Raw genomic sequence first — 24,252 nt, 5'->3', positions numbered from 1 at the left:
GTTTGAGACCAGCCTGGCCAACATGGCAAAACCCCGTCTCTACTAAAGATACAAAAATTAGCTGAACGTGGTGGTGGGTGCCTATAATCCCAGCTACTCGGGAGGCTGAGTCAGGAGAATTGCTTGAACCTGGGAGGTGGAGGTTGCAATGAGCTGAGATCGCACCACTGCACTCCAGCCTGGGTGACAAGAGTGAAACTCCATCTCAAAAAAAAAAAAAAAAAAAAAAGACAAGGAAAAAAAAACAAAAGACAAAGAAACACATTATGCAGAGTGATCTATTTCTAAAATATATATTTTTTAAAAAGCAGATTTCAACAAAATCCAAGATTCTTCCAGGAACAACAGCAAAACCATTCTCAATGCCTTTGAAGAAATAGAGGATTTCCCGGAAACGTCGGTGTAGAAGCGGAACCGGCGCCGGCGTGCGCGTGCGCTGTCTGGCGCTGCAGGCGGAGTCACGGCCTCTGCGGAGAGGCTTTGAGGGATGATGGAGTTTGGCTCTGCTGGTGTAGCAGCAGAGTGCACCCTCATGCTCAGTGCTCAGTGGGTATCTGAACTGAGGGGCAGTTGTCAGTTTGTCTGAGTGGGAAACATCCTGGATTTTGTTACTGGGCAGAGAGTTGGTGTAAACCTACAGCCAGCAGCAGTCTGGAGCCTGGGAGCCTCCTGAAGTCCTGGGGGAAGCCTCTGGTTTTACCAGTTGCAGGTGGGCTTGGCTGGGAGAGATGGGTGGCAGGGAAGGGGCAGGAGCCTTGAGGAGCAGGGAGAGGCGCCTTTCCTCCTGCCAGCTTTCCCCTGACAGCCCCAGCCCCAGCCCACACGTTGTACCGTCTCTCCTGCTGTGACTGGGTTGCCTGAATTTGGGGAGACCCTTGATCCCATCCCAGAGTGTGCAGGGGACGGAGTTAAGCCGGATATCCTGGGGGAGGAAGGGAATGAGCTCGGGAAACATCCTTCCGGAACCCTTCAGGGAAAAGGAGACCATCCTTGGAGTGAACGTCCCCTGACGCCCCAAGGTTCACACTGCCTCAAGCTGAGACAGGTTTTTAGTAGCATAAGTAATACAGGGTTTAAATTTTCAATATGGAAAAGACATTTCAGTTAAGAATGAAAATTACTACAATGAAGTATGTGATTTTAAAAGTGGAGACAGATTGGGAGCTTTGGGGCTGGATGTAAGTATTATATATTTGGCCTCAAGGTGCCCAGAGGCAGACAAAAAGCTTTTCTTCACACACACAAAAGTCTGCATGAGACACGCCGGGCAAGTCCTGCTGGGCCACTGCGATCTGGGTGAAAGGGCCTGGCTCTTGTCCGTGTCCTGGCCTCGCAGTAGTGCCTGCCTCTGCGCTGGGATCTTGGCTTCAGCTGAAGCAGAAATAGCAGCTGCTCGATCGATGCCATCTTAGAACTCAGCAGTTAGTCACATACCTCAGTATGTCTCAGTGGGGGAATTTAACAAAATGCCTCAACTGCTTTGGTACGAAGTATTTTTTTTTTTTAACTGTGAATTTTGAAGCTGAAGGGGGAGCTTGTGAGAGAGAAGCCTTTGCCAAGACTTTGGGCTTATTTTTAGGTCCTCATCCTCTGATGTTCTCCTTCTGAAATGAGACGGAGTCAGTCTGGGGGCAGAGGTGAAGTGGAGACGGAAGGATTTGCCAGGTGACTGGGGCCGAAACCACCAGAAAATCCACTCTGCCACCATTAGCTAGTGAAAGGATTCATGTAAAGGTGTTCGAGGTGGAATTATAAAAATAGTAACCGTGAATGTTAATCTTAAATGGCAGAAATAGAAATTTGGCCTTCAGATAACATGACGATTGATTAGTTCATCTGGCTTGAGGCAAACTAAGGAGTGCAGACCTGGCAGTGCACTCTGGGCCAGTTGCTCTGCTCTGGGCCACTCTGTGTGCCAGACTAGCTGGGCAGATAGAGACTCTGTGCCCCTGATGGGGCTGGTTGGGGAGAGGTGGGCTGGGGTGTGTGCGGCTTCACAGTCCACAGCAGCCCCTGCCCTCCGGGCTGACCCAGGGAGTAACTGCATACTCTGAGCCACAGTGGTGGGGGCTGGGCATGGGCCTCTGGAGAAGAGAAGATTTGAGGCGGACTGTCCTAGAGGCAGGAGGAGCGGATGTGTTCCAGAATGGGCAGAACTAGGAAATTGAGAAAGATTTTGGCTCAATCCAATCCAGCAGCTGCTCCAGATGTTGGAGATGTTTAAGCAAAAGCTGGTCGAGCACTTAGTGAGGGATGTTGTTGAAAATGGTCATTGGAAGAAGTGTAAGGTTCCTTTTAGCCTGGAGATTCTGCAGAGCAGCATTCCACATCTGGAATTAGCTATCCGCATTAAGCCTGAACAGACATCTTGGTCTGAAAGGAAGTGGTTAGGATTCATGATGCCACGCTCTACACTGTGGAGCTGGGAATTCCAGAATTGCTTTGTGTCGGATATTAATGGAGAAAGTCCTATCCCTTAATGAATAAAGCCGTATCTTATGGATAAAGCCATATCCAGAATTGCTTTGACTCAGATGTTGATGGATAAAGCCATATCCAGAATTGCTTTGACTCAGATGTTGATGGATAAAGCCATATCCAGAATTGCTTTGACTCAGATATTAATGGATAAAGCCAATTATCGATTTCTATTTGCCTAACCTGCCAGCTTTTGTCCAAGTGCGGAATGGAGAGCCATATGGATGTTTGTTATCTCACACGTGATGGAGAGCTGCTCTCTGTGGGTCTGGATGGAATTGGTTGCAAGACCATTTTCTGTATTGGATATTCTTCCCAACCTTGTCCACCCCAAAAGGCTTTCAGCCAAAAAGTCTGAGCCTAGGTAGGTTTACCAAGGGAAGCCATGAGTCAAGAAGCATCAGAGTGAAAAGGAACACTTCCTTCGTTTTACCCCCGGAGGCTAATGCTCCAAAAGGAATATGTACTTGGGCAAAGTCATGCAGGAAGGTCATATCAGAGCTGCGGAGGCTGGAGTGTCCTGATTATTGGACCACAGATGTCTCCCTGAGCCATTATTTGTTTAGTTTAAAAGTACAGTCATTCCACCATTTTGAGTCTTTCTTTGTAGTTGGCTTATATTGGGGGGCAGGACTGTTTTCTCAGGTGTCTCATTTGGCAGTCAACATTGTCCCCTATGTTCCCTGTGACTAGTTGAAAATTCAAGTGCGCCCACAGGGTGCACAAAAGCACACCCACACTCACCGACACACACCCACACACACCCACCCCCCCATACACCCACACCCACACCCCACTGAACCCATGGGTCTATCAGGACATCTTAAAACTCCGTGATTGACATTTCAGTAATTTCAGGGGAAGGCGTTTTCCAGGGATGGGATCTCCCAGGCTCAGATAGTGCCTTGGTTGTAAATGCTCCTTTAGCTAAACTTTTCCTCAGAAGAATTCATTATTCTAGACATTATGTGATATATCTGTTTGGAATAAAAGGTGCTTAACCTTCCTCCCTGGGATGTGGGAGAAGGTGCTGGAGGTTGTACTGTGAAGTCATTAAGCTCTTAGAAGGCTCCAGCCTGAGAGAGTCCAGTATTATTGACATTCCTTTCCTTCCTCAAGGCCTGGTGACCTGTGTCCTTTTGCTCTGGGCAGGGCCCAGGTAGATGGGCCGTCATCCGGGCCTGTAAGCCGTACTTGATTTCTGCATTGATTTACATATTTTTTACTGTGATCTTGGTTCCAAACACAGAATTGTCATCCCATTATCCTTGAATGTGCCGAATCCTTGTAAATTCTCATTTACCTACTTGTTCTTAGTGTTGTGTGTGTGTGTGAAACTCTATGTTCAAGGAAGAAATCGTACAAAGAGTAAGAACATGTTTGTGCCATTGAAGAAATGGTTTTTTGATTTCTAATAAATATTTATTTTGCCTTGTTATGGCCATGTTTTATCCATGCCTAGGTGTGCCAATGTGCAGACTGACTGGAAACCCTAGAGTGTTGGTAACAGGAGTGGGTAAAGGGAAGGCCAGTTTTTGGACCTGAAGTATTATCATTGGTTCCGGCTTAGGAACAGAGCCAGCAAGCCATCAGACATGTCACCTTTGTATGTATTTGCATCTCAAAGCACATTCACATCAGGTAGCCAATTGGAAGCATTCAGCAGCTGTGGAAGCGGTTTGAGTTAAAGGAGACTCAGGGGGTTGAAGCCATGTGCCCCAGGATGCACAGCCAGATAATGTCAGTCGTTCAGGCCATGAAACCTCTCAGAGTGGTGTGTCCGCGTCTGCACAGCGAAACAAACTACCATCAGAGTGAACAGGCAACCTACAGAATAGGAGAAAATTTTTGCAATCTACCCATCTGACAAAGGTCTAATATCCAGAATTTACAAGTAACTTAAACATATTTACAAGAAAAAAACAACCCCATCAAAAAGTGGGCAAAGGATATGAACAGACACTTCTCAAAAGAAGACATTTATGTGGCCAACAAACATATGAAAAAAAGCTTCATCATCACTGATCATTAGAGAAATGCAAATCAAAACAACAGAGAGATACCATCTCACGCCAGTCAGAATGGCGATTATTAGAAAGTCAGGAAACAATAGATGCTGGAGAGGCTGTGGAGAAATAGGAACACTTTTACACTGTTGGTGGGAATGCAAATTAGTTCAACCATTGTGGAAAACAGTGTGGTGATTCCTCAAAGATCCAGAACCAGAAATACCATTTGACCCATCAATCCCATTACTGAGTATACACCCAAAGGAATGTAAATCATTCTACTAGAAAGACACATGCACACGTATGTTTATTGCAGCACTATTCACCATAGCAAAGACATGGAACCAACCCAAATGCCCATCAATGATAGACTGGATAGAGAAAATGTGGTACGTGTACACCATGGAATACTATGCAGCCATAAAAAGGAATGAGATCATGTCCTTTGCAGGAACATGGATGAAGCTAGAAGCCATCATCCTCAGCAAACTAACACAGGAACAGAAAACCAGACACCACTTGTTCTCACTCGTAAGTGGAGTTGAACATTGAGAACATACAGACACAGAGAGGGGAACAACACACACCAGGGCCTGTTGGGGGTTGGGGGGTGAGGGGAGGGAACTTAGAGGATGGATCAATAGGTACAGCAAAGCACCATGGCACACATATACCTGTGTAACAAACCTGTGTGTTCTGCACCTGTATCCTTTTGGGTTTTTTTTAGAAGAAATAAAAAAAAAAAATAAGAGGGCTCTATCCATTATGCCTGTTGGCTGTCAAATTATTTTGAGTGAATAGAAACCCATGGTTCCACCTGGAGAACAGAAGGTATAAATCCCTCCTGTCCACCATACACGATTTTTATGAGGAAGCAATGAGAGAATGGATAGGAAAGAGCTGACGTTGTTACTATCATTATTGCCGACCAGCCTAATTCATAGGTATATGCAGTTCTTCATTCCTTTGAGTTATTTCATAAGGATGGCAGTTCTCAACTTGAATGCCAAGTCTTGAATGCTTCTCTTGATGGGTTGTGGAACTTGCAACTAATTTGTTAATAAGTGAAATATTGCATTTGGTGAATTACTTAATTCAGATGATTCCCAGAATGACTTCCTTCACTGGGCTGTATCTTGTTGAGTGGCAACAAAACAGGGATCGTACGTGATTCACATCCTCGCTTAATAGGCGTTAGTCCAAAACCTAGGAATGTGCCATCTGTGGGGATGTGTTGGGTGGACGGATAGGAAAAGGGTGGAAACCCTTGTCGTAGGATGTATTTCTGGGAAGGAGATGCCTAGGTCAATAGGTTTCAACATTTTTATGGTTCTTGATACAGTGAAAAATTACCTCCCCAAAGGATTCCATCAATGTGTTCAGCCTTTGAGATTGTATATTACACTGTTTACAAAGCTCTTTCGGTCATGTTGGTTATCGTTTTGTAGGTTTGGCGAGTGTCGTATCCCAGTTTAATAGGTAGGGAAATTGAGACTTGGAGACAGACGGAATGACATGCGAAGTTCACAATCCTTTTTCCTGGCTGGAGAATCCAGGTTCTCTGAAGTTTAGTTAGTCTAGTATCAAGAGCTACCATTTTTCTCAGTGCACCAGCAACCCCTCTGACAGTAATAGCCAAGTTCTGCCGAAAGGATTCAGTCCAACTCGAAAAATGTATCTCACCTACTATGTGTGAAGATTTAGAACCAATTCAACAAAAATTGAACATGAAATATGGGCAATGATAGATGATGCAAATATAAGACAGTTTCTTCCATTTAAGATGGTGGTAGGAGGGGAGAAGGACATGAATATTTATAAAGTGCCATGCACTTTACATACATGTCTCATTTAATGTTCATAGCAACCCCTGTTACTGTCCAGCTGTTCTATTTCTTTCATCGGTTTTCTGTTTGATTTTTTAAAACCATCATATTTTGTTATTTCAAAACCATCATACTTCTTAAACCTGTGACCCCATGGCTTCCATATCCATAGCTGTACTTGGTTTTATTCCCTATTTTACAGTGAAAATGGAAGCTGTAAGTTGGAAACACCTTCAACTTCTGACCACCAAACCTGTGAATTTATTTGCACTCACATTCCTAAGCTTTGGTTGCCTTGCCCTCCCCTCCCCTCCCCTCCCCTCCCCTCCTCTCCCCTCCCCTCCCCTCCTCTCTCCTCCCTTCCCCTCCTCTCCCCTCCCCTCCTCTTTCCTTCTCCTTCCTTCCTTCCTTCCTTCCTTCCTTCCTTCCTTCCTTCCTTCCCTCCCTCCCTCCCTCCCTCCCTCCCTCCCTCCCTCCCTCCCTCCCTCCCTCCTTCCTTCCTTCCTTCCTTCCTTCCTTCCTTCCTTCCTTCCTTCCTTCTCTCTTTCTCTCTCTCTCTGTCTTTCTGACAGAGTCTTGCCCTGTCGCCCAGGCTGGAGTGCAATGGCATGATCTCAGCTCACTGCAACCTCCACCTCCCGGCTTCAAGCAATTCTCCTGCCTCAGCTTCACAAGTAGCTGGGACTACAGGCACCTGCCACCACGTCGGGCTAATTTTTTGTATTTTTAGTAGAGATGGGGTTTCACCATGTTGGCCAGGCTGGTCTCAAACTCCTGACCTCAGGTGATCCACCTGCCTCAGCCTCCCAAAGTGCTGGGATTACAGGCGTGAGTCCCTGCGCGCGGCCCTGCCTTTCACTCAGAGCAAGAAAACTCCTGTCTTGGGACCTCTCTGTATGCTCTTGAGCTTTATGTTTCAAGACTGTGAAAATTATTCCATCCCTTAATATGTAGTTTCTGAAAATGAACTTTTTCTGTTAAGCATTTAATTTATCTGTAGCTAATGGGGCTCTAGTATTTTTTCCCTTTAATTATACTGCATTAATCACCTACAGACCTCAGTTTTTGGGTTGACTTTGTTTTCTAGTCAAGTTCCCATTCTTTTTCTTGGCAGAATGGAGGAAACTTGAGTGCTGTTTTTGCTTTGATGGGATGTAAGCTTCTGGGCTGTGCCATTGACTTTGATTTTGTGGAGTATGCAGGGACCTCCCTCGAGTCTTACACTGAGCAACCCACCAAGCCTGATGGGGCAGCCCTGGGCGAAGTCCTCTCTGAGTGAGCCTCTCAATCATTGGCTTGGTAGGTGTTCAGGAACTACTGTCTGCCAAGTACTAGACTAGGGTTTTTGGTGTGTCTGCTTTGGGAACAGGCATACAAAGGTCTCTACAGGTAGATCACAAGCCTCTTGAAGGCGGTATGTGTGGGAAGTATAGAGATATTAAAAAAGCAGCTGGGCATGGTGGCTCACGCCTGTAATCCCAGCACTTCGGGAGGCCGAGGTGGGTGGATCACCTGAGGTCAGGTGTTCGAGACCAGCCTGGCCAACATGACGGAACCCCGTCTCTACTAAAAATACAAAAATTAGCCAGGCTTGGTGGCGCATGCCTGTAATCCCAGCTGCCGGGGAGGTTGAGGCAGGAGAATAGCTGGAACCTGGGAGGTGGAGGCTGCGGTGAGCTGAGATCATGCCACTGCACTGCAGCCTGGATGACAGAGTGAGACCCCGTCCCAAACAGACAAACACCCCTAAGCAGCTATTTCCCTTCAGACTCTGTTTTTGTTGGATATGCAAATACAGGCCTTTTGTTGGATATGCAGATATGCAAATGTTGGATATGCAAATATGGATCTTTTGTTGGATATGCAAATATGCAAATACAGGCCCTGTTCCTGCTGCCCTGGAACATGCATGACCTGTATAGGCCTCTCTCCCAGCATCATGGCCCTGGTCACCCCCATGGGACTCTCAGGCTTCAGAGTTTCCCCAGCTGCCACTTTTCATTTGCTTCTCCTATTGGAGCACTGACTGTACGTGGTTCACCATTCCCACCCTCTGTGGTCTCCAGTGGCTATCTTGGGGTCACCCTTGTGAAGGAAGTGACACCCCACTCTTCCAAATAAGCCCTTCCAGATAGCTTTACACTCAGCAGATCAACTCTCATTTATCCAGCAAAATGTACTGAGCTCCTTCTATGCATTAAGTGCTGTGGGTATGACAAAGAGTAAGACAAATGCTATCACTGCTCTCTTGGAGGTTTTGCAGTTTAATCAAAGAGACCAACAGTAACTTTCCCTGCCCTAGTGTCATAACGCATTACGGTTGCAATTTGGGTAAGGGCCAGTCTAGTACTGTCAATAAGCTTGTGTGACAGAGTGGCCTCACCTAGCCTGAGTCATAAAGAGTAAGCGTCATTTAGCTAATGGGAGTGTGGAGAAGGGGAAGGGTTTCAGTAAGTGGGAAAATGTGGGCAAAGACCCAAAGGTAGTAGGGAACTTCGTGCATCTGAGGACTGGAAAAGTCTTATGTGGCCAAATTGCTGGGAGCAGGGGGCCAAGTGACATGAAATAAGGCTAGAGGGGTGGGCAGAGGCCAGTGCATGTAGGACTTGGACAGCTGTGGTGAGGCTTTGAGATCTCATAACAAGGGTAAGAAGCCACCAAAGGATTTTAAACAGGGGAATTGTTGAGTGTGAACATTTCCTTGTTTTGGCCTGGCATGGTGGCTCACACCTGTTATCCCAGCACTCTGGGAAGCCAAGGTGGGCAGATCATCTGAGGTCAGGGGTTCGAGACCAGCCTGACCAACATGAAGAAACCCTGTCTCTACTGAAAAAATACAAAATTAGCTGGGCGTGGTGGTGCATGCCTGTAATCCCAGCTACTCCAGAGGCTGAGGCAGGAGACTCGCTTGAACCCAGAAGGCGGACGTTGCAGTGAGCCAAGATCATGCCATTGCATTCCAGCCTGGGCAACAAGAGCCTGGGCAAAAGGAAAAAAAAATTCCTTTTTTTTTTTCCCATGGATTTGCAGACTTAAATGGGTGTGTTTTCCTTCCACTGTCCTTTGGGACATGGTAACAGTCTGGATGGTGTAGAACGAAGTGTTTCACTTGGGAGTGATGGGGACAATTCTCAGGAGGTGACTGGGAAGGGAAGATAAAAAGAAGGCAGGGCCATTGGTGGAAGACGAAGATGTTTCAGTAGAGAAAGGGGTGTTTGAGCATGCTCATTTATTCAACTCACCTCTATTGATCACTTACTAGATTGTAGACATTCGAAAAAGACACTGCTAATGCCCTCAAGATGGGATAGAAAGAGGGGCAAAGTGGCAACGAAGTCAGGTAGACGAAGACCAAGAAGATGTTGGCTATGAAATGAAAGTTGGGTTGCATTTTGAAGGAGAAACAGGCATTATTAGTTGGAGCACAGTCTGAGTGGGGTGGAAGGTGCAGGACAGTGGGGGTAAATTCTAGGTAGGGGAGTCAGTCTATGTGAAGGCCTAGAGGAATAAACGGTGGGAAGGACACCACAGCAGAGATGGTCCAAAGGGAGAAAAGTGTAGGGAGGTCTCGGGAAGGGAGGGCAGATCAGGAAGGGCCTTTCATGCTAGGAATTTGAACTTCAATGGTTTGTTAAGTAGGTATTCTGCTCTAGGTACTGGGCTAAGTGCTTATATGTCTTAGCCCACTTAATCCTCATAGTAACCCCATGAAAGGGGCACTATTATTATGATCATTCCCATTTTATAAATGAGAAAAAATACAAATGTAGATGGTTAGAAATAATCAAAGTAAAATAAAACTCAAAGTGGCTAAAACCACAGAGCAATATATTATAGATTAAAAAAACCAAACAAACAAACCACACATCTAATTAGAAACTTTAAAGACTGTAAAAGGGAAAATTAGACTTGATAGGAATAATCAATCCTGAAACTGAAATCACAGTGATATAAATTGTATGTTGTAAATTTTACAAATCACTAACATTTGAGGGAAGAATAAAGTATTCTTGCCAAAATTTACATCTGGAAAAAGCTGACCTAGAAAAATTGGACTCAGAAATAAAACAATGGAACATTCACAGCGGGGGAAGGAAACTTGGTAAAACTTAGCTACAGAAGCTGATGCATCACATTTTTACTACAGAATTCAGAAGGAAGGGAGTTTGTTCCAATGCAAATAATTTCGGTAAAGTACAAAAATAGAAAAAAACGTTGAAAAATTTAGAAACAATATGTGCTTTCCAGAACACTGAATATGGAGTAAAATTGGCTTAGTGGGGTTCACTTTGGAAGAATGAAAACGTATAAATATGTAATATTTATTTATTCATTCATTCATTCCAGATAATGTTAGTATGTTTGGGAAATACATTTGAAACTATGATTATGGATTCATTGGGGGTACAGATCATGGAATAAAAACGCTGTTTATTGGCTGCTGTGGACTAAGAGGATGGCGGGGAGGGCCCTTGTGGAGCTGGAGAGGGACGGGGCAGCGTCCGGTAGAAGGTCCTTTGAGGAGAAGAATCATGGGAGGCAAGGGATTTGGGCATTTAGGATATGGCAGGATTTCTTGAAAGACTGTATTTGCAAACCAGAGCTGTGGGTCACATTTCTATGCGTGTCCACTGCCCTGTTACTGACTTTCACCACCTCTGCTGGCAACATCTGGAGCCCAAAGACCTCCTCACACCTTGCTTGGAATAAGGTGGGCATATTCTTTCAAAATGAGAAGTGACAGCTGTGAAGAATAGGCCTCTTACAAATTTTTCATGTTGGGAAGAAACATTAGCTCCTCAGGGGGTGCGTGAGGTGTCTGAAGGAGGCTCTCTGCTCCATGAGGTCAGTGCAGAGCCGGGGGCATGCCGCAGTAGCAATGCTGTGTGGGTTACTGTGTGTTTGTGGACAAAGGGCCATTCAGTTTCTTAATATAGTCATATGTCATCTTTACCATTAAGCCCTCGTTTCTCTTTCATATTTCATCCACAAAACAGCACTTGAAAGTCTCCTCTGGATTTTGCAACAAATGCTGAAGTTTATAGGCTGGACACTTAGTATATTACTATTAGCCCAAATATAAAAATTGAAAAAATAGCAAGCCTGCACAACTTGTTTCTACTAGCACTTACACATTACAGGCATACCTCAGAGATATTTCAGCCTTGGCTCCAGATCACCACAATAAAACAAATACTACAACAGATGAGCCACACACATTTTTTTATTTTCCAGTATATGTAAAAGTTATGCTCGCACTATACGTAGTATGTTAAATGTGTAATAGCATTATGTTTAAAACATGTACATTCCGTCATTAAAAATACTTTATTGCTAAAAAGGCTAATGATCATTTGAGCTTTCAGCAATTCATGATCTTTTTGTTGGTGGAGGGCCTTGCCTTGATGACAGCTGTCTGATCAGGGCGGTGGGCACTGAGGGTTGGGATGGCTGTGACAATTTCTTAAAATAAAACAACAGTGGAGTTTGCTTCATTGATTGACTCTTCCTTTCATGAAAGATTTCCCTGTAGCATGAAATGCTGTTTAATAACATTTTACTCACAGTATAACTCATTTCTTTCTTTCTTTTTTTTTTTTTTTTTTTTTGAGATGGAAGCTCGCTGTGTCCACCAGGCTGGAGTGCAGTGATGCAGTCTTGGCTCACTGCAACCTCTGCCTCATGGGTTCAAGTGATCCTCCTGCCTCAGCCTCCCAAGTAGCTGGGACTATAGGCATGCGCCACACACCTGGCTAATATTTGTGTATTTTTAGTAGAGAGGGGGTTTCACCATGTTGGACAGATTGGTCTCGAACTCCTGACTTCAGGTGATCTGTCTGCCTCGGCCTCCCAAAGTGCTGGGATGACAGGCATGAGCCACTTCACCCAACTGAACTCATTTCAAATTAGGGGGAGTCAGCCCTCTCAAACCCTGCTGTTGCTTTATCAACTACGTTTATGTAATATTCTAAATCCTTTGTCATTTCAACAATGTTCACAGCATCTGCAACGAGAGTAGATTCCATCTCAAGAAACCACTTTTTTGCTTATTTGTAAGAGGCAACTCCTCATCCATTCAAGTGCGATCATGAGATTGCAGCAATTCAGTTACATCTTCAGGCACCACTTCTCATTCTCTTGCTGTCACATCTGCATGGCTTCCTTCACTGAAGTCTTGAACTCCTCAGAGTCATCCAAGAGGGTTGGAATTCACTTTTTCCAAACTCCTGTTAATGTTGATATTTTGATCTCCTCCCACGGATCCTGAATGTTCTTAATGGCATCTAGAATGCTGAATCCTTTCCAGAAGGTTCTCTGTTTACTTTGCCCGGCTCCCTCAGAGGGATCACTATCTATGGCAGCTATAGCTTTATGAAATGTTTTTTTTTCTTCCTTTCTTTTTCTTCTTTTTTCTCCCCTCCCCCAGCCTGAAATGTATTTCTTAAATAGTTAGATTTGAAAGTCACAATGACACCTTGATCCACGGGCTTCGGCCGGATGTCGTGTTAGCAGGCATGAGAACAACGCTAATCTCTTTGCATATCTCCAGCAGAGCTCTTGGGTAACCTGGTATATTGTCATTCGGCAGTAATGTTTTGAAAGGAATCTTTTTTTTTCTTTTTCCAAGCAGTAGGTCTCAACAATGGGCTTAAAATATACAGTAAACCATGCCACAAACAGATGTGCTGCCAGCGGTGCTTTGTTCTTCCATTTATAGAGCTCAGGCACAGCAGTTTAGCATGAGTCTTCAGAGTCCTAGGATTTTTGGGCCAGGTGCGGTGGCTCACGCTTGTAATCCCAGCACTTTGGGAGGCTGAGGTGGGCGGATCACGAGGTCAGGAGATCGAGACCATACTAGTTAACACAGTGAAACCCTGTCTCTACTAAAAGAATACAAAAAGTTATCTGGGCATGGTGGCAGGCGCCTGTAATCCCAGCTACTCGGGAGGCTGAGGCAGGAGAGTGGTGTGAACCCAGGAGGCAGAGCTTGCAGTGAGCCAAGATGGCGCCACTGCACTCCAGCCTGGGCGACAGAGCGAGACTCCATCTCAAAAAAACAAAACAAAAACAAAAACAAAACAGAGTTGTAGGGTTTTTGAAACAGTTAATGAGCATTGGCTTTAACTGGAAGTCACCAGCTGTATTAGCTCTTAAGAGAGTCAGCCTGTCCTTTGAAGCTTTGAAGCTAGGCATTCATTTCTCTTTTCTAGCTAGGAAAGTTCTAGATAGCATCTTCTTTCAATAGAAGGCTGTTTGAACTACACTGAAGATCTGTTTAGTGTGGCTACCTTTGTCAATGATTTTAGTTACATCTTCTGGATAACTTGCTTCCACATCAGCAACTTGCTGGTTCACTTTCCACTTGTAGGTTTTGGAGCTGGCTTCTTTCCTTAAACCTGGTGAACCAACCTCTGCCAGCTTCCTGCAGCTTCCTCACCTCTCTCAGCCTTCACAGAATTGAAGAGAGTTAGGGTCTCGCTCTGGGTCATGCTTTGGTTTAAAGTTGTGGCTGGTTTGATCTTCTATCCAGGCCACTAAAACTGTCTCCACATCAGCAATAAGGTTGTTTTGCTTTCTTATCATTTGTGTGTGTGCAGTGGAGTAGAATTTTTAATTTTCTTCAAGATCTTTTTCTTTGAATTCACAACTTGGCTAACTGGTGCAAGAGGCCTAGCTTTCCGCCTGTCTTAGCTTTTGACATGCCTTCCTCACTAAGCTTAATTTTTACAAGTATGACCCTTTCTTTCACTTGAACATATAGAGGCTGTTGTAGAGTTATTAATTATTGTGTCTTAAGGAATAGGGAGGCCGGAGGACAGGGAGAGAGACAAGGAAATGGCCGGTCAGTAGAGCAGTTAGAACACACACAACCTTCACTAAGTTCACAGTCTCACATGGGCACAATTCATGGTGCCCCCAAAACACTTAACAACAGTAACATCAAAGGCCACCGATCACAGATCACCATAGCAGATATAAGAAATCATAAAAAAAGCTTGAAATATCAAGCTATTATCAAGGAGACAAGGAGTGAGTACATGCTGTTGGAAACATGGCACTGTTAGACTTTCTAGACACAGGGTTGCCCAAAACCTTCAATTTGTAAAAAAAAAAAATACAGTTATCTGTGAAGTGCAATAAAGCAAAGCACAATAAAATAACTTTATATATATATATCTATTTCAATTTTATATTCTGAATACAAAGGCTGTTGATTAAGAATGTTGAGCTACCCAAGTATAATGTATAATAAACTCTACAGAAATAGGAAACACTTCTTTGAATAAGCTACATACATAAAATATGGTACCTTTAAGATATATTAATTAATTTAAGAAATTTGCTTGGATGCCTACCGAGTAAGGCACTGTGCTAGGAGCTATGAATGCAGTTGAATAAGGCACAACCCTGCTCTTGAGGAGCTTACAAACTAGCAGAATTTGTAAGACACTGTGTAAGATGTGAGCTAGAAGTGATTTCTAATGTACAGAGCAGCGAATACTTTTTGCATTGAGCATTAGTTTAGTTGTCTTTGCAAAGGCTTCTTTCTTTTCGTAATATGCGGCCTCGTTCACAAACACGGGGTACACGGTACAGTCTCCGCCCAATGGCATCGTCTTCCCATCGAGAGTTAAAAACATGGGATCCCCAGGATGCAGTGGTTTCCAGTCTTGATCCTCTCAGGAAACAATCAAAATACACATTACATTTGGTTTTTCTCCTCTAAAAATTTATGTCAGACTCTAGACAACTAACACATTACAGTATTCTGTTGTTTTAAAAGAGATACTTGAGCGAGGCATCGAGATGCAGGCAAGTGATCTGACTGCGCTGAAATTGGGTCATGAAATTTGGCAGTAGTTTGAAGAGTTCCCCTTTGAATTTGTATAACTGACACATGTAATTAACATTTGCTTCAGCCAGGTGCAGTGGCTCTCGCCTGTAATCCCAGCACTTGGGGAGGCCGATGTGGGCGGATCGCTTGAGCCTAGGAGTTCAAGACCAGCCTGGGCAACATAGAGATCCTAGCTCTAGAAAAAATACAAAAAATTAACTGTGTGTGGTGGTGCATGCCTGTAGTCCCAGACACTCAGGAGGCTGAGGTGGGAGGAATGCTCAAGCCCCCAGAGGGCGAGGCTGCAGTGAGCTGTGTTCACACCACTGCACTCCAGCCTGGGCGACAGAGCGAGACCCTGCGTCTGAAAAAAATAAAAAGTAGTTTGCTTCAATACCAGGGTTACCTTGAATGTAGCCAAAGAGATTTATAATATTAAAAGGCAAAACGAAATGCATGTCTACCTAAGTGCATAGTCTGCCTGTTGCCAGCTCAAGTTAAATTCTGTTCAGCAAAATGTAGGAAATATCCATTAAGAGTCTTCTGTGTGCAAGATGTTCTACTGTTGGGAAATATAAAGATGAGCCATGTCGTACCTGCATGCAAGGAGATTCTATTCTGATAGGGATTGGTGAGAGAAGGTGGTGCTGGGCTGGGGAGAGTCTGAGACAAGGTGGGTGTATTCCAAATGTGTCCTGCATTAGAGTCACGTCTGAGTTCCCTGAACGGTCCTGCACCAGGCATTTGGACCTCTGCACCCTCAAGCACCGTGGCCGTCACACCACAGGAACCCCAGAACAGTTCTTCTCAAACTTTGAGGTGCTTGCACATCATCTGGGGATTGTGTTAAGATGAAGATTCTGATTCTATAGGTCGGGGGTGGGGGGCCTGGGATTCTGCATTTCCAACATTTCCCAGCAGCATCCGCATCACCCCGGAGCTTGTTAGAAAGGCAGGATTTCGTTAGGCGCAGCAGACCTGCCCAATCGAAATCTTCAGGTTAACAGGTCCCCGACATTCACGTGTACAACGTTAACGTTCGAGAAGTGCCGCATCACAGCAGTTTTCTCCATCCTGGTGGCACATTATCATCGCCTGGGATGTTAAATACATATATACAGGGAGAGGGGCCGGCCCATTTCAGATAAATCAACTCAGAATCTCTGAGGAGGGCCTAGGCAGCATTCTTTTTAAATTTTATTTTAAAATTTACATACAGTGAAATTCACTCATTCTTGTGTACAGATCTGTGAGTTTGGACATATGCAGAGCATGGAGTCATACAACCTGCAACCATGCCATCCGGATACGGACTTCTTTCACCCGCCTCCTTGAATCCGTCATGCTACCCATTCATAGTTCACTGTTTTCTGTGTTTATTGTATTGAGGCCCCAGATGATTTACAGGGTGGCTCGGCTGAGAACTGTTTCTCTGAACTGGTGGTTTTCAGGCAGAGACTTGCCCCAGAGTCACTAACGGAACTTCTTCAACACACGTCTGGCTAGCTCCACCTGCGGAGATCCTGATGTCGTGCAGTGCTACCCAGACCTGAGCCACATGAAAATCATCTGGTGAACTCAACTGATTCCCTGTCTACACCCTGATGAATTAGATCAGAGCTGGGAATAGGACTCAGGAATCAGCATTTTTTTTTTTTTTTTTCCAGACGTAGTCTCAACTCTGTCCAGGCTGGAGTGCAGTGGCACAATCTCGGCTCACTGCAACCTTCGCCTCTCGAGTTCAAGCAATTCTCCTGCCTCAGGCTCCCGAGTAGCTGGGACTACAGGCGCCCGCCACCACGCCCAGTTTATTTTTTATATTTTTAGTAGAGATGGGGTGTCACTGTGTTAACCAGGATGGTCTCGATCTCCTGACCTCATGATCTGCCCACCTTGGCCTCCCAAAGCGCTGGGATTACAGGCACGAGCCACTGCTCCTGGCCAGGAATCAGCATTTTAAAAAAGCTCCCCAGGTAATTGTCACATGGCTCGAGTTTGAGAAGTGCTACGTTAGTAGTTTGTGGTGGGTTCTAGGCATTGGGAGGGGGTCCCCTACGTGATTCCGATGAGCATCCCTTAGTAAGAACTATCAGTCTTAGGACAAAATCTAGACTCATAACCGGGTCTCGGACTGTGTGTTTTCTCTAGGCTCTACCGTCCTCTGCTCACTCCTACTCTCCAGGGACATGGGTCTTCTTGCTGTTCCTGAAGTGCTCCAAGTTTGTTCCAGCCTCAGGCCCTTTCACTAGCCTTCCACATGGCTGGCTTCTCATCTTGTAGGTTCCAACTTCAGTGCCACCATCTCTGAGATGGCACTTTGTGACCACTCCGTCTAACTGGAACTCTTTGTTATAACCTCTGCTATATTATTCTTTTATATTATTTCTTTTATAGCACTTATTACAGTTTGAAATGATTTGGTTTACATATTGTTTATTACTCATGGTCAGTTCTCCTCACCCATTGGGATGGAAGCTCCATGAGGAACCTTCCCTATCTTGAATCTCAGGGCGCAGAATGAGCTTAGCTGTCATTCAAAAATACTTGTTGGAAGAATTAACCAATCAATCCCTCCTGTAGAATACTGAGCCATTCCTTATTGTCTGTCAAATCAAAACCATCCTTCCTAACTTTCAAGACCTACCACTAGCCCAGTCTGCTACTGATCTCATTCATCTCACTTCTCCATCTGCCCGGGATTATTTTTGTACTCCTCAAGAGTATCCTAAAACCTGAAAAATCCTGTTTTAGCCTGCCATGACATCATCACCCTGGCCTCTGTTTCTTGTACTTGATATTTTTGTCACCAATAGTGCTTTCTTCCTTTCTCTCCCCCAGTCTTTACCTTTCCTTTAAAACATTGCCTAAGGCCGGGCGCGGTGGCTGACGCCCGTAATCCCAGCACTTTGGGAGGCCAAGGCGGGTGGATCACGAGGTCAGGAGATCGAGACCATCCTGGCCAACATGATGAAACCCCATCTCTACTAAAAATACAAAACTTAGCCGGTTGTGGTGACCTGAGCCTGTAATCCCAGCTACTCGGGAGGCTGAAGCAGGAGAATCACTTGAACCCAGGAGGCGGAGCTTTCAGTGAGCCGAGATGGCGCTACTGCACTCCAGCCTGGGTGACAGAGTGAGACTCCGTCTCAAAAAACAAAAACAAACGCTGCCTAAGGCTCCTTCTTCAGGTTTCCACCTGGGTCCCATTAAGCCACAAAGCAGGATTTGCTTCACTCGTCTGTATTACTGGGCAGAGGCCACTCCATTCAGTTGCAAGTCTGGATGACTATTGGAGTCACTAAACAGGGATAGGAACTGGATCAATCAGTGCTTTTCAACCCTGATTATCCAAGCCAGAAAGATCAGAGTATCTCAAAGTGGAGTCCTGCCATTGCTATTATTATGTTTTTTAAACGCTCTCTACGTAAAGGTTAGTGAGGGTTGAAAGCCCCAGACTGGATAATCCACCAGGTTCTCCTCCATCTCTGAGGTCTGGGAGTGTGCAGGGCACTCGCACTGGGGAGTGGATTCTTCGGCTTTGGAAATCTGTTCTTCTCTCCTTTTCCCTTTGCCTTTTCTGGATTTAAACCTCCTACATTCTTGGCCGGGCGCGGTGGCTCAAGCCTGTAATCCCAGCACTTTGGGAGGCCGAGACGGGCGGAACACGAGGTCAGGAAATCGAGACCATCCTGGCTAACACGGTGAAACCCTGTCTCTACTAAAAAATACAAAAAACTAGCCGGGTGAGGTGGCGGGCGCCTGTAGTCCCAGCCACTCGGGAGGCTGAGGCAGGAGAATGGCGCAAACCCGGGAGGCGGAGCTTGCAGTGAGCTGAGATCCAGCCACTGCACTCCAGCCTGGGCGACAGAGCCAGACTCCGTCTCAAAAAAAAAAAATAAATAAATAAAAATAAAAATAAACCTCCTACATTCTCTCAAGAGCCTTTTTTTTTTTTCCCCTTCTTCACTATGTCATTATTGATAAAACTAGGCAAGGAGTAGATTCTGGGGTTCTGAGGAGAGTCGGGGAATGGTGGCAGAAGAAAGAGGTTACAGTTGTTTAACTTATTCTGTCACAGGGAGGTAGCAAGCAATGTGGCCAACTGCAAAGAGCACTAACTCGGGATCTGTCCTTGATAGCTAAATGGCTATGGGAAGGATCTAACTTCCGGCCCTGTATTTCCTTCTATTAACATAGACATCATAATTCCTACCCGTTGAATGTGAGTAGGAATTTCACTTTCTCTAAGCAGCCTTGTCTGAGCAATCCTCTTCTACCTCATTATTCTGTCATTGCATCTGGCTATCTTCATTTCTAGACTGCAACTTAGACTTTCGTGTACCTACACTAGAAATTCCATTGCGAGTGTAGACCGTACCTACACTGATGTGTCCACACAGCCAGCACAGGTTACACTTCATAAGTATTTATTGAACGACTGTCCGAACATCTTCCCTGCCTACGCTCGGTGTCTTTTGAGACATCAAATGGGTGAATGTGCGCGAAGTGCTGTGTGAGCTGTAAACTTCCGTTCAAAGGTACAGCATTGTTACTTTCAACACTTTAAAGAAAGAACAAATGTTACCTGCAGATTGGGATGGATGACAGCAGCAATTTCTCCATTTTCATCCCTGGGATAATCAACTTTCTCTATAATTTTGTAGACCTCAATGGCACAGGGAGGAAATTCTTTTCCTATGACAAAAGCAATATGTATCAATGGCAACTAAAAAAAATCTCTGGGCCGGCCGCGGTGGCTCACACCTGTAATCCCAGCACTTTGGGGGACCAAGGCGGGTGGATCACCTGAGGTCGGGAGTTCGAGCCCAGCCTGACCAACATGGTGAAACCTCGTCTTTACTAAAAATACCTGGGTTGGGATTATCCTAGCTACTCGGGAGGCTGAGGCAGGAGAATCTCTTGAACCTGGGAGGTGGAGGTTGCAGTGAGCCATTGCACTCCATCCTGGGCAACAAGAGCGAAACTCTGTCTCAAAAAAAAAAAAAAAAAAAAAAAAATTCTGGAAAAAGGGAAGTTGATAATGTAAGGAAGAAACAATAATAACAACAACAACAGTAACAAAATGAAGACAGCGATGAGGAGAACAGATAACGTTTAGTTAAGGATGTTCATAAATGGTACCAGGCCAAAAGATGTCCTTGAATGATTCCTGTGAGCACCCTGTCCACAAACACGCCGAAGACAGAGGCAGAAAACAGAACTGAAAAAGCCAGTTGGGGAGAAAAAGAATCTGGGTCTGGGGGTCAGGAGACCTGGGCTCTAATCCCCTGGCTATGTGGCCTTGAACAAGATGCTTAACTTCTTGAGGCTCCCTTTCTTGACCTATCAAATGAAGGTCTTGGATTAGTTTATCTTGGAGGACCCTTCCAGCTATGATGTTTTATGACTGCATATTTTCAGGAGGAGTTCCAGAAGCTAAGGTGCTTCAGTCTTTTTTTTTTTTTTTTTTTTTGTGACGGAGTCTCACGCTGTTGCCCAGGCTGGAGTGCAGTGGCGCGATCTCGGCTCACTGCAAGCTCCGCCTCCCGGGTTCCCGCCATTCTCCTGCCTCAGCCTCCTGAGTAGCTGGGACTACAGGCGCCCGCCACCTCGCCCGGCTAGTTTTTTGTATTTTTAGTAGAGATGGGGTTTCACTGTGGTCTCGATCTCCTGACCTTGTGATCCGCCCGCCTCGGCCTCCCAAAGTGCTGGGATTACAGGCTTGAGCCACTGCGCCCGGCCGGTGCTTCAGTCTTGTGCTCTTTTTCTTTCTTTTCTTTTCTTTCTTTCTTTTTTTTTTTTTTTTTTGAGATGGAATCTCGCTCTGTCGCCCAGGCTGGAGTACAGTGGTGTGATCTCGGCTCACTGCAACCTCCACCTCCCGGGTTCAAGCGATTCTCCTGCCTCAGCCTCCTGAGTAGCGGGGACTACAGGCGCCTGCCACCACACCTGGCTAATTTTTGTATTTTTAGTAGAGACGGGGTTTCACCGTGTTGGTCAGGCTGGTCTTGATTTCTTGACCTTGTGATCCGCCTGCCTCAGCCTCCCAAAGTGGTGGGATTACAGGCGTGAGCCACTGCGCCTGGCCTCTTTTTCTTAACTAAGTACATTAAACACTTGGACAGCTCCTGAGTAGTGGGATCTTGCGATGCAAGATCTGCAAGATCTGTCCAAGCCTGCTGGGGTGGACACCAGCTTCCAAAGATGCAGCAACATCAAACAACCCAATTCCTAGAAACTTGGAAAAGGAGTAGTTTACATACATACCAGGCTGTCTCTGAGCACACAGGGTGAACTTTTGGTCCAATGTAGGGCCCATAGCGTGTTATGGTCACAACTCAAAGGAAAGCCTTCCTTTGCCTTTAGAGCAGAGTTAGAATGGAGATACCCAGTGATCACTTCTGTATCAGTTAGCTTCTGCTGCATAACATGCTACCCCAGAATTTAGTGGCTTCAAACAACTACCTCTTAATTTAGTTCATGATTCTGTGGGTTGGTTGGAAAGTTTCTTCCGTCTACACTGGCTTTGTGGATTTTTGATTATTTTGCTTCTGCCTTTGTGGTAAGCTGACAGCTCGCCTGGAGGCTGGATCCTATGGGATGGCCTCACTCTTATGTCTGTCAGCTGGAGTTGTGTGACTGTCTGTTAGGGTGCCTGAGTTTTCCACCTCAAAGGCTTTCACTATCCAGCAGGCCAGTGTGGGCTGTGGCACATAATGGTACATGTACAGGGTTTCCAAGAGCAGGAAGAAAGCAAGCTCCAATGTGCAGTGCTTTTCAAGCCTCTTCTACAGCACAAAACAAGTCATGTGGGCAAGCCAGCTATTCCAGGAGTGGAAAAATAGACTCTTTCTCTGAACAGAAGGATACGAAACATCACACTGTCAGGATGTGGATGCAGGAAAGGGAAGAATTAAAATCTACCACACCTTCCGAGATGAAGATGGGAACTTACCAGATCTCATTTCTTTAAGCCAGAAAGCTCGATAGGAAGAAAGTAAAAACTGATAGAACACAAAGGAGTATGTTTTTGCTACTTACGGTTGGAAGGAGTCTTGAAAGCCTAACTTCCATCTATGTTTGAGTATTCTCCGTATCATTCTGGCCATCTTACAGCCGCAGAAGTAAGATGACTTCTTACAGCCTCACAAAGTGTGGCCCGTTCCATTGCTGCTCAGCTTTGTTAGTAAGAAACTTCTGTCTCGCCGGGCGCAATGGCACAGGCTTGTAACCCCAATGCTTTGGGAAGCCGAGGCAGGCAGATTGCTTGAGCTTAGGAGTTTGAGACCAGCCTGGGCAACATGGCAAAACCCCATCTCTACAAAAACCACAAAAATTAGCTGGGTGTGGTGGCGCACGCCTGTAGTCCCAGCAACTCAGGAGGCTGGGTGGGAGGATTGCTTGAGCCCAGGGGCTTGAGGCTCCAGTGAGCCATAATTGCACCACTGCACTCCAGCCTGGGCAACAGAGTGAGACCCTGTCTCAAAAAAAAAAAAAAAAAAAAAAAAAAAAATTCTGTCTCTAGGTAACTTTATCTCATTGATTCCCTTCTGCCCTCTGGGTCACAGAAAATATGTCGAATTTCTTTCCAACGTAGACTTCTTTCTTTTCTTTCCTCTTTTTTTTTTTTTTTTTTTTTTTTGAGACAGTTTCACTTTGTCACCAAGGCTGGAGTGCAGTGGTGTGATCTCGGCTCACTGCACCCTCTGCCTCCTGGGTTCAAGCGATTCTCATGCCTCAGCCTTCAGAGTAGCTGGAATTATAGGTGCACGCCACCACATCCAGCTAATTTTTACATTTTTAGTAGAGACGAGGTTTCCCCATGTTGCCCAGCCTGGTCTCGAATTCCTGACCTCAAGTGATCCACCTGCCTTGGCCTCCCAAAGTGCAGAGATTACAGGCATGAGCCACCGCGCCTGGCCAGGAATTATTCTCAATATGGTTTTCAAGCTCTTCGACATTCTCAATGCTCTCCTTGGCTAAGTTCCTCTTTATAGATGTTTCTCCTGGATTATGGATTCAGAATTTATTTATGGTTCTCAAGTGTTGTTTATGCAAGGCAGAAAAAAAGACCATTACCTCCCTTATTCTGGGATTTTTTTTTAAACATAAGAACAAAACTTTGTCCCTGATGTTGTTAACCTTAAATATTTGGTTTAAACAATTGTTAAAGATTGTCAGGACTTCTTGGGTCTGCCTTCTCAACCAGGATGTTTTCCTGCTATCTTCCTGCGACCTGTCACTTAGGTAAGCATGTCACATATGTCTTTATCCAAGTCACTAACTACAATTCTGAGTAGCACAGAGTCAAAAATGAAGCCCTTCTACACACTTCTTGAGACTTTTCACGTGGCGGCAATGATTCATTTGTCAGCATTCTTTGGATACGAGTGTGCAGTTGAAAATCCACCAAGCTGGATAGTCTAAATTAATCATGGTTGACAATTTCTGAGTTGCAGAATCCTTTGCTTAAGTGAAATGTTACACAGAAGAGCTCTAACATACAGAAGAGCTCTAACATACAGAAGAGCTCTGGTTGAAGCAGAGATGAGGGGTAGGGTGTTCTAGGAACTGCTTTTCTCCACCCTTGTGATAGGGTTCTGCGGACCATGATCTGAAAACCATGTTTTCCACCCAGATTTGTGGCCTTCTATTTGAACGTATCACTTCTTAACATGTTGTAGTCCTACACTTACTATTCAAAGGGTTTATTGTAAATATGTTGTGATCTTTTCAAAACCAGTTTCATTAGACAGTATAGAACCTGACCTCAGACAAAGATGGTAAAAAGCAGACTTTCAGTTTTCATGATTTTGGACTCAAAGGATTCCCAAGCACAAAAGGAATGTCTGTGATCACAGTAGGATGCACAATCTGAGGTTAAGGAATTTACTCCCCACAGACACCGAAGTGCACACCAGCTCTGTTGCTATAATTGCCCATTCCTCAACAATTTCAACTCAGTCTGTTGGAATAATTGTTTACATAGAATGCCTCTTTGATTTTAAGCACTTATTTTCCATTTTAAGTAAACTTATTTTTTATAATTAATAGACTTTTTAGTGTAGTTTTAGATTTATCAAATGAATCAGCAGATAGTACA

The 24,252-nt window shown here is 45.0% G+C and overlaps 3 protein-coding genes across 12 annotated transcripts in view; 2 read left to right on the top strand and 1 right to left on the bottom strand.

Annotated features, from left to right (window-relative positions):
• The window catches only part of TRPV3 (transient receptor potential cation channel subfamily V member 3), a 51,342-nt gene extending 47,426 nt beyond the window's left edge, over positions 1–3,916 (top strand). For 4 of the 5 annotated variants that reach the window (XM_077969948.1, XM_028835886.2, XM_077969950.1 and 1 more), the window contains one exon: positions 309–3,916. In XM_077969948.1, the coding sequence (XP_077826074.1) occupies positions 309–406 (98 nt within the window). In that variant the 3' untranslated portion in view covers positions 407–3,916. The remainder of the gene's footprint in view (positions 1–308) is intronic. The other variant, XM_028835884.2, reaches the window with a different exon arrangement.
• SPATA22 (spermatogenesis associated 22) overlaps positions 463–24,252 on the top strand; it is a 68,244-nt gene continuing 44,454 nt past the window's right edge. The window contains exon 1 of the mRNA XM_077970071.1: positions 463–709. The gene's annotated coding sequence lies outside the window, so the exon portion shown is untranslated. The remainder of the gene's footprint in view (positions 710–24,252) is intronic.
• ASPA (aspartoacylase) overlaps positions 11,520–24,252 on the bottom strand; it is a 29,142-nt gene continuing 16,409 nt past the window's right edge. Inside the window, exons 6-8 of one of the 6 annotated variants that reach the window (XM_077968793.1) lie at positions 19,735–19,844; positions 13,357–14,991; positions 11,520–12,024 (exon numbers count right to left, since the gene is read on the bottom strand). In XM_077968793.1, coding sequence (XP_077824919.1) covers positions 14,794–14,991; positions 19,735–19,844 — 308 coding nt within the window. In that variant the 3' untranslated portion in view covers positions 11,520–12,024; positions 13,357–14,793. 6 annotated transcript variants of the gene reach the window in all.

This window comes from Macaca mulatta, chromosome 16 (assembly GCF_049350105.2).
Source record: "Macaca mulatta isolate MMU2019108-1 chromosome 16, T2T-MMU8v2.0, whole genome shotgun sequence".
Taxonomy (NCBI): Eukaryota; Metazoa; Chordata; class Mammalia; order Primates; family Cercopithecidae; genus Macaca; species Macaca mulatta.
This window is presented reverse-complemented; position numbering and strand designations above follow the sequence as displayed.